Source organism: Dipodomys spectabilis, unplaced genomic scaffold (assembly GCF_019054845.1).
Source record: "Dipodomys spectabilis isolate Male_0828 unplaced genomic scaffold, ASM1905484v1 ptg000002l, whole genome shotgun sequence".
Lineage (NCBI taxonomy): Eukaryota > Metazoa > Chordata > Mammalia > Rodentia > Heteromyidae > Dipodomys > Dipodomys spectabilis.
The window spans coordinates 512,650-525,718 of record NW_024870679.1 but is presented as its reverse complement, the minus strand read 5'-3'; the positions used below and the strand labels follow the sequence as shown (position 1 = coordinate 525,718).

Sequence of the window (13,069 nt, the reverse complement as noted above, 5' to 3'; positions counted from 1 at the left end):
AAGAGAAGCCAGAAATTCTGCTACCAACCACTTCTGTTTGGTCTATTGATAATGCAAAAAGATATTTTAAAAAGGTTGAACAAATTTTAACCTATTACAACTCATAGTCCAACTTGGATTTATACTTAGAAGATAACTGAAAAAAAAAACATTTTAAATTCAGAATTTCTAATGCCTTCTTCCTGGCCACCTTTTGCAGGGATGGAAGACAAGGATCAACTGCTGGCATTTTAATTTAGGATCAGGTTAATTTTAAATTAGGAGAAAAGAATTGGTTGCCTCTAACAGTACAAAGAATATACTTCAAATTTTAGTGTTTTTCATGAGTGTAACTTATGCTTTTCGTTATTGAACAATTCATGCCAAGTGCTCAGAGTTATATGCAAGACTTGAGTGATGAAACAAGCTTTCCTGAAAGTTAAATGGATTTCTTCTTTGGAACCCATTATCATGATCGTTACCTGCAACCCATCAAACCCATGCACGTGAGCTAGGAGATCCTTTTAATCCTATTGGTCACAGTGTTTGCAAGGACCTTTCCCTAATATAATGTAGTGGATCAATGTTCTACATTGTCATGATCATACTCCATATATTGTGTCTGCAAAGTCAGGCTCTTGGCCTTTACCATGCTTTCTATTATGTCTGTAGTACTTACATTGGAGCCATGGACCTCAGCTCTTCAATCCATATGCATAAAATTAAATCAGACAAAGCATCAGAGGTTTCCAAGGGAGTTTGTAAAACATGGAATTTAGCACCATGATTACATTTGAACTTTACAGGAGTGTGTTATGGAAGTTGAAAGGAGGTGACAAAAAATTTAGATAATCCAGAGTAGAGAATATTCTCTGTCTACCTTTTCCACATCTCCTAGGCCCTCAGTGTCCAGAAGGACCAGTGTGTGGTTTGGCTTGGTGGGGTGGGGCACACACCACATCCAGATACCCTTGGTTTGAGACCTCACTGTGGATCCCAGGGTGAAGCCTGCAAGGGAAAAGGAAAAACAACACAGGGTCACAACAAAGAAACCGAGTGAATAGGGAAGGAATGCTTAACAAAGATAAGAAAAGTTTTCTGGGACTTCAGTTCTATTCCATTGGTCCTCAGGTCTGTTCTTGTGCCAGTACCAAGCTATTTTGATTCCTATGGCTTGGTAGTAGACTTTAAAGTTTGGTATTGATCTTCCTCCAGCGCTGTTCTTTCTGCTAAGGATTGTTTTTGCTATTTTGGGGTCTTTTATTGTTCCATATGAATTTTTGGGTTGCTTCTTCTATTTCCTTGAAGAATGAGGTTGGGATATTGATGGGTATTGCATTGAATTTGTAGATAACCTTTGGCAGTACTGCCATTTTCACAATGTTAATCCTCCCAATCCAAGAGCATGATTACTTTAATTTCCTTTTTCAGGTTTTTAAAGTTTTTGTCATAGAGGTCCTTCTTTGGTTAAGTTAATTCTAGTTACTTTATTTTTGTGGGGCTATTTCAAAAGGAAATGCTTTACTGATTTCAGCCATGCTCTTCTCATTATTGGCATATAGAAAAGCCATTGAATTTTGAGGGTCAATTTTATACCTTGCTACTTTACCAAAGCTTTGAATCAGCTCTAGTAACTTGGGAATGGAGTCCATGGGGTTTTTTAAATACAAGATCATGTCATCTGCAAAGAGGGAAAGTTTTACTTCATCTTTCCTTATTTGATGTTTGCATCTTGTCTTATTGCTCTAGCTAGGCATTCTAATACTAAAGTGAAGAGGAGTGGAGAGAGTGGACATCCTTGTCTCATTCCTAAGAGGAAATGGCTTTAGCTTTTCGCCACTAAGTATAATGCTGGCTGTAGGTTTGTCATATACAGCCTTTATTGTATTGAGGAATGTCCCATGGATTCCTAGTTTTTCCAGAGCTTTCATCATAAAGGGGTGTTGGATCTTGTCAAATGCCTTTTCTACATCATGTGGTTTTTATCCTTGTTCTTTTTGATGTGATGAATTACATTAATTGATTTGCATATAGCAAACCAGCTTTGCATCCCTGACATGAATCCTGTTTGATCGTGGTGTATGATTTTTTGATGAGGTGTTGAAGTGGATTGGCCAAAATTTTGTTAAGAAGTTTTTATTTTTTGTCGGTCGTGGGGCCTGAACTCTGGGCCTGGGCACTGTCCCTCAACTCTTCAGCTCAAGGCTAGTGCTCTACCACTTGAGCCATAGCACCACTTCTGCTTTTTCTGCTTATGTGGTGCTGAGGAATCGAACCGAGGGCCTCATGAATGCAAGGCAAGCACTCTACCACTGAGCCACTTTTCCAGCCCCTGTTGAGAAGTTTTGCATCGACGGTTTCCCTCATTTGCAGTAATTAGTATATGTCTAGGATAATTTTACCAGATGAGCAGAAAAGCTCAAAAGGTATGTACATCTAGCCATAAGATGATGCTAAGCAAAATAACCCCAAGATATGGACACAAGAGGTCTTTCTTTGTCGTTGTTTTTAATGTACTATGTGATATTTTTGTTTCCTTTGTGTGTTCTTCCCATTATGCTGTATCCCCTGTTGTCACTGTACTTGATTTTGGTACCCTCCATCTTGTATATATATTTATCTAATTTGAGGATGGCTAGAGGAATAACAAAATACTTAAACAAGGACACAGGCTGACTCATTGCAACAATGACATTCACAAGACACTATGTTGGAAATGAACTTTACAACTTCATGGAGGAGATAGGAGGAGTGAGGGAGGTGGTAGAAAGAAGGGATTGCAGGAGAAAAACAAAGGAGGGGGTAACAATACTTGACAAGAAATGTACTCATTGCCTTACTCATATAACTGTAACCCCTCTGTACAGCATCTTTACAATAAAATAAAATAAAAGTTTTTTTGAGCATTGGTGGTTATATTCCTAGTTACTCAGGAGGCTGAGATCTGAGGATTGTGGTTTGAAGCTAGCCCAAGCAGAAAAGTGTGTGAGACTTATCTCCAATAAACTACTTAGAAAGAGCCAGAAGTGGTGCTGTGGCTCAATAGTTAGAGCTCTAAACTTGAGCCAAAAAGCTCAGGGACAGTGCCCAGGTCTAGATTTCAAGCCCTAGGACTAGAAGAGAAAAAAAAAAAAGGAAAAAAGAAAAGAAAAGAAAAATTTTGCTACCATTCAGCAAGTCTAGAAAATATCCAATCTTTATATACATTAAGAATTTCTCAAGCCGGGCACTGTGGCTCACACCTATAATCTTAGCTACTCAGGAGGTTGAGAGCTGAGGATCGTGGTTCAAAGCCAGTCTGGGCAGGAAAGTTTGTGAGACGCTTATCTCCAATTAACCACCAGAAAACCAGAAGTGGCGCTGTGGCTCATGTGGTAGAGTGCTCACCTTGAGCTGAGAGCTCAGGGACAGTGCCTAGGCCCAGAGTTCAAGCCCTATGACCAACAACAACAAAAATAATTTCTCAAGAAACCTTGCATCTCCTATTCACCATGTTGCTTCCAATGATCAAATTAGTGTAAATGATACTAACCTATGTATTTGCATCTGACCAAAAAGAGCTCCTGTGTCTTCTGGCTTTTGGTAGAATTTGAAATGTAGGAAGTAGCAACAAGTCATCCCCAAAGGAGTCATGTTCCTCCAGCTTCTACCCTAGTGGGCCACAATGCCCCTGGAGCCTGACTTCCTATCTCAATCACCCCACTTTTTATGTAGTATAATTTGGATATGAACAGGTATGTTTCTGTGTATTCTTCTGTCCACTCAGTCTCCTTAGAGTCATATAAATTGTATGGCTACTGGAAAAGAGCATGTAGCTTAGGTAAAGAAGGCAGGAGAAAAAGAGAACTTGTTGGAGATTAGCTCCTGAACAAATGAGACTGGCTGGATAGTACCAGAAAAAAAAGTGGGGAAACTTTTAAGATGATTGGAAAATTCTTAATTAGTGGCCAAGAGAGTGAGATTTTGTGGGTAGATTTGAAATTGTAAGTTTGATGATGAAAAGGGGAAACGGTTTTCATGGGAGTTATTAAGCTCTGTCTTAAGAAAATATGATCAGCTTCTTTTATTATTGCATGAGAATGGTACCTGCCCCAAGACTGTACTCACCACTGTTCTGTCCTGCAAGTCGATTCATGAGGTAAGATTTTCCTGTTCGATATAACCCAACAATGGCCACCACCACCAAAGGTTGAGATATCTTTTCAAGAAGTGTTAAGGCTTCCAAATTTACTGTCAGCTGCTCATTCTTGTTTTCTACTAAACAAACTGGAGCCTTCATCATAGACGTAGATGGCATGGTAACCTGAAACTCAGAAAAACCACTCATTAAAATATACAACATTGGAAGTACCTGCTATGGGTAGTGAAGCTATATGCTTATCAGGTTTCTGATTATGAAGTATGTCTACAAACTTTCAACATTTGATATGCTTTTAAAGGAGTGATACTCATTATGAATTCCACGGAATGGCTTTTCTGAGAGGAGAAGAGTGAGCATCCAGTGTCTGCCTGTAGTGTTCTCCAGGAGCCAATGCTGACAGAGTCGGCAATTTTTCTCCAGGGCCACTTAGATTTGGATAAAAGCATTAGCAATGTGGGCTGCTCTTTTTGACACCATCTTTCCCTGAAATCAAGCCATGTACTGTCTCCTCTGTAATAAAAATGTGGGTGTCTGCCACTTGTACATCCTTTCCTTCTGTGGTATGAGTCAGGGTGTAATGGAAGGAGAAGCTGCATCTTTGGCCTGAAGGACCTGCTCTGATTAGGGAGTGATTGGTGGATCATTAAGTCCTGGGTCTTTTAATATTAGTTTAATCTCTGACTTATTATCTCTCTGTCTTTCAGTCCCTTTGACTCTCTCTCTCTCTCTTTCTGTCTGCCTGTCTGTCAGTCTGTCTCACTTGGTATTCTGTTCCTCCAAGTATAGTCATCACAAACACACTGTTAAGAGTTACAGAGAAAGCTCTAATATTTGTTCCAGTCAGTCTGATAAAAAAGGGGGGCATGTAAATCAAGCAGCAGTTCTTTCCTGCTGGCTGACAGGACTGTGGCTTAACACCCACCTCTCCCTGATGGCCGAACTTCTTTTCAGTTCTAGGGAAGTGCCCAGACTAAACTTTCTCTTTCACAACCATTCATCCAATACACTTGAGTGACCCTAATGTGGAAGTTCAAAATCCAGTATCCTCCAAAAAGCCAAACATTCTGAGCACTGACAAGAAGAGTATTCCATACCAGGAAACTTTCTTTTTTTGTGCAAAATTATTTAAAATATTGTATAGAGTTACCCTCAGGCTTTGTACGTGGAGTGTATATGGATTTCATGTTTGACTTGATTCTCATCTGAAAAAATAGGAAATAGCAAAACCATTTTTTCTGTATACATTTTATTCTTTACAATCACTTTATAATGAGCATATGTTTATGTATTTATATTATGTAAGATAAGGAATCTGGATCCTTACAATAGAAACTTTGCCTTCAAGATTCAACTTCAGGTTTAAAAGGCTGAAAAAGATTGGTGGGATAACCTGCTATTACTCTGTATAGGTGAGACATATTTTACACAACTGAGTTCAAATTGGCACATAGCATTTCTCCAGAAACAAAAAAGAAATAGTTCAGGCAAGTCCCATAAAATGTTGAGCAATACGCATATAACAGAACCCCCCACAAAACTATGACCAGCAATGCTGAGAAAAGGGTCTAAAAATACTTAGAGATATGGGTTAGGCGTTATAAAATGTCCATTTTCTATTGTTACTTTCAGGTATTTTTAAATCTCCAGTCCTGGGGCTAGAAATCAGGGCCTGGGTGCTCTGAGTTTCTTTTGCTCACGTCAAGCACTCTATCATTTGAGCTATAGCTTCACATCCAGCTTTATTTTTTGGCAGTTTTTTTGGAGATAAGAGTCTCACAGACTTCCCTGCCTGGGCTGGCTTTGAACAGTGATCCTGAGCAGCAAATGTGAGCCGCCAGCATCTGGTTCCAGTTATTAAGTGTTAGAACTCTGTGAGAAACTTATTCTGCACAGATTATAGATAGTATTCCTCTAATAAGAATCTATATTTGAAGTTCTAAAAGTAGAACTTTTAGATAAATTCAGCTAAATAACCTCAATATCTTTTCAGCTTTAACAATCTAGACAGATGATAAAATCCTGCACATATTCAAGTCTGGATAAAGCATAAAGTCAAATGGAAAGTGGGCACTGGAACACCCCGGCTCCTCTTCTCTGACATGGCTTCAGAGTCTACCAGCCACTCCTGGAAGAGGGGCAGCCCATTTCCTCAGCTGCTTTTTAGTAACAAGAGCACCGGCATTTGAACTTGTAACTCTGAACACTTACTTCAGGATCTGCAAGCTTCTGGGACTATAACTTTAACTTAGCCTTCCATAATAGTCTTTTTGGTTTCTGTTACAGAATGTGACACTGCAATAACAGCAATAAACCCACTTCAGCCTTTTCACTTCTGCAGAAGCTAAAACAAATACAATACATAATGGGTCTGGAAAGTTAATTTCTTGAGAAAAAATACACTGCCTTGCCCTGGCATTTTAATATGCAGAAGAGCTAAGTCCTTTCACTCAATCAGTGAAATACAGAGAAGCCACACTTTTAGAGTTGGGAATCTTTATTAGAAAGACAGCGAGTGCAAGCTGACTAGTGTCCCAAAGAACCTGCAGTACCAAGTGTTCTTAGCATAAAGCTTACAAAGGAGAAAAAAAACACATCAAGGAAGATGCTGCATGGTATGAGGATTAGCAAGCATGTTTACAGAAGCAAAACAAGCCAGTTGTGGTTAACTAAGGGGGGGCACTTAGGGTTCATTAGAAATTAACTAGTGGGGACAATAGCGGGTAGAGATTTACTGGAATCCAACCATCTTAGCAATCAGGGCTAAAGGATAGAGATTTCCTGGAGTCTAACAATCCATAACATCTCTCCAGTTCTCAGCTTGTGCCCCATCTACATGATACCAAAGGTGTTGGTTGGAAATTGTCGGGAGTCTCTTCAGGATCCTCAAATTTCACCAGCAGGATTTTTAGCATCTTTCTGTTTACAAATTATACAAGAGTGGAGAAGGCTTTCAGAGATGGAAGACTATTCAATTCAATAGGGGTTCCCTGCTATTACTAGATAATGTAAGGAGAAAGGGAGAAGCGGGAATCTAAAAGCACATTTCTTGCCTTTATAGGATCCTAACAGGATCAAAGAGCTCCACAATTTGGCCAGACCACTGCTAGGTACTCTTGAAATATGGATATGGGGTCTAAGCAATGCCATCTTGTCCCCACCGCCATCATAACACCTTAATAGGTGCAGGGACATTTCACTCAATTCCAAGAACTATAGATAGGGCCCAGGTCTGAGAACTGGAGAGATGGCATGGATTGTTAGACTCCAGGAAATCTCTATTCTTTAGCCCTGATTGCTAAGATGGTTGGATTCCAGTAAATCTCTACCCATTATTGTCCCCACTAGTTAATTTCTAATGAACTCTAACTGCCCCCCTTAGTTAACCATAACTGGCTTGTTTTGCTTCTGTAAACATGCTTGCTAATCCTCATACCATGCAGCATCTTCCTTGATGTGTTTTTTTCTCCTTTGTAAGCTTTATGCTAACAACACTTGGTACTGCAGGTTCTTTGGGACACTAGTCAGCTTGCACTCGCTGTCTTTCTAATAAAGATTCCCAACTCTGAAAGTGTGGCTTCTTTGTATTTCACTGATTGAGTTCTTGTACACTGTAACACTTTCAAGATAGTCTTCTCTTCAAAGCTTAGCGCATCCACAGGTAAATTAGCTCCAACCTCCATGAACAGGTCCTTAAGGGCAGACACAAGTGCCTGTTTGAATTGGGTAACATTTCCCTTCCACTTCATGATCTTGAAAGTCTAGGCAGACTTTCATGTAGTGGTGCTCAGAGGGGATTTTGTAAACTACTCTTTCATATGTGATACCTGATCACACCTGTTGCCTCCTTTGATGAGGGATCATTAACCATTGTATAATTAGATTACAAGAAAGTAATACAATGTAATTTAATAAAATTTAATTATTTTGGATATAAATTATTACTTGGGTTAAAGAGGATAAAAAATTTAGTACTTTTTTTTGCCAGTCCTGGGGCTTGAACTTAAGGCCTGGGCACTGTCCCTAACTAAACCACTTTGTGTTCAAGGCTAGTGCTCTACACTTGAGCCACAGCACCACTTCTGGCTCTTTCTGAGTAGTTTATTGTAGATAAGAGCTCATGGACTTTCTTGTCTGGGCTGGATTTGAACTGCGATCCTCAGATATCATCTCAGCTTCCTGAGTAACTAGGATTACAGGTATAAGTCACCAGTGACTGGCTAAAAATTCAGTACATTTTGATTACAAAGAAAGAGATTCCTTTGTCTTTTGGTAATATGGAACCTGTTCAATACGGGTTCTTACTATTCCAAGCACTGGATTGGAGGATTATGCACAATATTACCTCATTTTGGTCTTATCACTGGTTTCATTAGTCTCTAGCCATTTCTACCAACATAGATCTAGACATGGTTCAAGAATGTTTTTTCTTTGAGAGGAAGGCTTCTTGGAAATGTTACCTGTTTTAATACTAAAAAATTAATTTGTTCAAGTATGTGAATTAGTGATGTTATCAATACTCCATGGGTTAGGGATAGAGTTTCCATCTGTCACTGCTTTATCTTATGATTTTTTGGTGAGCTGTTCTCTATTCTTTCATCATAAAAATTTTACGATTCCACTCCTGGGCATTTATTTAATAGAGTATAAACAAGGCTACAGTAAAGCTACCAATAAAACCATATTCACTTTAGCATTATTCACCATAGCCAAGATATGAAATCAGCCCAGATATCCCTCAATGGACAAATGGATCAAAAAATATTGTATATATTTGGGCTGGGAAGGTGGCTCAGTGGTAGAGTGTTTGCCTTGCATGCATGAGGCTCTGGATTCGATTCCTCAGCAGAATAAGCCAGAGATGGCGCTGTGGCTCAAGTGGTAGAGTGCTAGCCTTGAGCTGAAGAGCTGAGGGATAGAGCCAAGGCACAGAGTTCAGGCCCCATGACTGGCAAAAAAAAAAAAAGAAAAAAAGAAAAAAAAGAAAATAAAAAAGAAAATATGATATATATATATATATATACACACACACACACACAATGAAAATTTACCCATTCATTAGAAAGAATGATATTATACCATTCCTAAGGAAATAGAAAGACTTGGAAAAATTCATATTAAGTGAAGTAAGTGAAACCCAGAGAAACAAAGGTTTTCCCTCATTTGTGGTAGCTAGAATGTGCTTATAAATCTATAAGTAAACACAATGAGAGGTATGCAAGTGGTTACAAATGAATTAATTGAAGTATAATAGACTCTATAGAGAATGCAAATAGTATACTTCTTTAGAAAAAGTACGTCAAAGCCAACAAAATAAGTGCTAGGAAATGAGTCCTGGCAGAGGGCAGAGCAAGGGGGAGGAGTAGACAAATGAAGTGGGGAATGAGGGAGAATTTGGTCAATAACTCATTGTATATACCACAATATTAAGACAAATAGAGGAAGGGGTGGGTCAAAGGGTGGTGAAAACGTTGAAGGGATGACACAGTTTTGTACACAAAACTGCTTTGTTAAATGGCAAAGTTTCAGTACATATTCTACAAAATTAAGAAAAGTAAGGAAAGAGGTGGGTTGAGCATTTTGAGTAAAAATGTCAAATGGGGTGGCATTGATTAAAAAAGCACTGCATTCATAAACGGCTTTGTGAATGGAAACTCCTTTGTACAACTACCTACACAATAAAAGAATTTAAAAAAAGAAATTGCAAAAAAGAGAAAAGAAAAAAATGGGAAAGAATGCACTCAATAATACAACATATAGCCTATAAAATTAAGGAAGGTGAGCAAAGAAGTGGGCTGGGAGGGAGAGGTAAGAATGTTGAAAGGGCTAACATTTATCAAAATGCATTGCATTTATAAACTACTTTATTAAATGGCAACTCCTTTGCACAACTACTTACAAGTGATAAAAGATTAAAAATGAATAAATACATAAGTCAAAATAAATTTCAGTAGGTGATGGTGTCTTGACCAAACTTCTCTTTCAATTTAGTTATAGTTAACAGGTATTGTGATGGTAAAACCGTCATAGTTAAGGTCCATCTCCTTGTTCTAGTCTGCTGGTCCGTGTGTGTGTGTGTGTGTGTGTGTGTGTGTGTGTGTGTGTGTGCATGCACCAGTGTGTGTGCCAGTGATGGGGCTGGAAATCAGGGTGTAGGCTCTCTCTTAGCTTTCTGCACAAAGGTAGGACTCTACCTCTTAAGATAAAGTTCTACTCCCAGGTTTTTTTGATGGTTAAGAGGAGATAGGGTCTCTTAGACTTTTTAGCCCAGTATGACTTTGTGCCTGGTTCTTCAGATGTCAGCCTTCTAAGTAGCTAGGATTTCAGGCATGAGCCATCATCATCAGATCTGGTACATTGGTTCTTTGATATCTAGTCTAAACAATGCTAAGGGAGTAAGAGTCATCACGTTGGCCTTAAATATTATTATGCTTGTGATATAAATAGGTTTATAACAGATTTATCAGTTAATGTGATATCTGAGAAGATAAAACAGGTAGTGGATTATATCTCCTAGTGGATTATGGAACATTGACCATACAATTTGCTATGTAAGTGAATTTTGTGTGAAAGGGACAAAGTTTTCGAGACATTTTTGTGCCTGAGTTTCTTTCCTTGTAAATTGTGAATACTGACACTATTTCATAAGATATAAGAGAGTTAAAATATTTTATAATCATGACTAAATTAAGTACTGTATAAACATTTTGTTTGTTAAGACAAAATAACTGGCAAGGTGAAAAGGGTGGAATTCTAAATGCAGGTAAGAGACTGGCTTTGAGTAGAATCAGTTCTATAGCTCTTGTCCAGAAGTTGGTTTGAATGTGGAGATAGCCATCCACAGGAACAAGGAAAGTAGCACCTTGTGAAGAAGAAGAACAGACAGGAGAGAAGCAGTGGGAAGAGGCTGCAGGGAGAACCAATGGAGAATGAATCAGGAAATAGGAATCCAGAGTCCACTGAAATGTCACAGCACCGATTTGGAAAACAGCCAGTTAGGGATCAATCTCTAGGGTTTCTATCACTTTACTGCCTGCCAGAGGTAAAAAGAGAGCTTATCGCTGTATATGTTGTTTTACTTATTAATATTGTGAATAAATCAATTTCTGCTTCATTCCTATGCAGGCTAATAAGAAACAGGTTCTCAGTAAGTTATTTTTAAATTTACAGGATGACTGTAATGTATCTGCAGTGAGTGAGTGAGACTAGGAGTTACTAAGTGTCAGCATGCCCTGTACGTGATAATAATTACCAAGGAAAGGACAATCTTTTTGTCAGAGAAACAAATGAATGACAAAACCAACTGGCCTCTTCCTGGACTTGCTCTGTAAAACTTCTATACTTTATCTGGAGCAAAACACCATCCTTTAGTTACTGTATTAGATACAGAAAGAAACAGTTTTTGCTTTATGTATAAAAATCTTAAGAAAACATTGGGAAAAAATCAATGAGCTTAATTTTTTTCTTTTCTCTTTGCTTTTCCTTTTACTTTCTTGTTTTATTTATTTTAATACTGGCTGTAAAGTACTACTGAATCTAAGCCAAGAACCTTTCAACTGCAAGTTAAACAAATAACTGGCAAATAGGATCAGAGTTGTATTAGATCGTGTACATAATCAAACATTTCTATGATTACTAGTTAAAACTGAACAACATTCATTTTCTCTAAGTACGGCAAGGTATACTGGTGGCATTTGAGAATATACCACACATCTGAAACTGTTCAGGACTGGCTTCCCTGAGTCTGATCAGAGGGAGTTTATTAGCTGTGCAGCACCCAGGGCTCCTGTCCTTCCAGTAATCCAGTCCCTCTGGCCTCCCAGAATGTTCTTGGAATATTTCTTGTTTCTGCTTCTTAAGGGAAATGCACACAGAAGACGCATTTACTCTGAGTACTCACCCGATTTTGAAGTCAGGAGACAAATTCTCTGCTGCCTTAGTTTGAGTTTTCTCTGGAGTCTGAATGGTCTTTAAACTAAGAAGTAAGCCAGATATCACAGCGCTCCAAGTAAGTGTTGTGCAAGAAGAAACTGAAATTGAAACTGTATTTAGTTCTTGCTGAATTAATCCTTTCGGTTTCTACAGTGTTTTCTGTTAGTCTGAAATGGGTAGTTTTTAGCATCTGGATGTTAGTTTGACAACCTAAGCAAAACAAAACAGATAACCCACAAAGAAACAAAAATCAGTTCTTATTTAGGAATAGCTGAGCATTACAATGGAAATACCTCTGTCTTCATGAGTATGGAAACTTTAAAGTGTAGGCACTGGGAAAGTGTTAAGTCAAAATTCTTTTTAAAAAACATATACACCGGGCTGGGAAGGTGGCTCAGTGGTAGAGTGCTTGCCTTGCATGCATAAGGCCCTGGGTTCAATTCCTCAGCACCACATAAGCAGAAAAAAAAGATGGAAGTGGCCCTGTGGCTCAAGTGGTAGAGCGTAGCCTTGAGCTGAAAAGCTGAGGGACAGCACCCAGGCCCAGAGTTCAGGCCCAGGACTGGACCCAAAAAGAAAAAGATATACACCAACACAAATATTTTAATATTTTTCAAGTAATATGAGGTTTGCAGCTGTATAAACATTGTATGTATTTTCAGGTATACATCAGAGTAAACAGACCTATCTCCTCAAATATTTGACAATTTTAGGGCAAACATCTTTCTTCTAGTTTTTTGGAAATGTACACTACATTGTTTATCATTAGTCACTTCCACCGACCAGGGTGGACTAAGACTTTGCTGATCTAACTGTAACCTGCTATTCTTTCATTCATTAATATTTTCCCCTCCCTTTCACTGCAAGGGGATTGTTTTTAAAGTAAAAGTGGGAAAGATTGCATCAGATATTATAATGACATAATTCTTCAAGTGATTAATATAACTAGATGGGCAAATGTCCTTGATGTGCATTTTTTTTTCTATGAGGTTGGGGCTGCTGTGGTGAAAGCCATAGTAG

At 38.5% G+C, this 13,069-nt stretch overlaps 1 protein-coding gene and 1 pseudogene across 2 annotated transcripts in view; both read right to left on the bottom strand.

The window, feature by feature from the left end:
- Positions 1-12,119, bottom strand: part of LOC122111645 (guanylate-binding protein 4-like) — a 29,519-nt gene extending 17,400 nt beyond the window's left edge. Inside the window, exons 1-3 of one of the 2 annotated variants that reach the window (XM_042684435.1) lie at positions 12,018-12,119; positions 4,087-4,282; positions 860-987 (exon numbers count right to left, since the gene is read on the bottom strand). In XM_042684435.1, coding sequence (XP_042540369.1) covers positions 860-987; positions 4,087-4,276 — 318 coding nt within the window. In that variant the 5' untranslated portion in view covers positions 4,277-4,282; positions 12,018-12,119. Of the gene's footprint in view, positions 1-859; positions 988-4,086; positions 4,289-12,017 lie in introns of both variants that reach the window. The other variant, XM_042684436.1, reaches the window with a different exon arrangement.
- Positions 7,089-13,069, bottom strand: part of LOC122108863 — a 36,373-nt pseudogene continuing 30,392 nt past the window's right edge.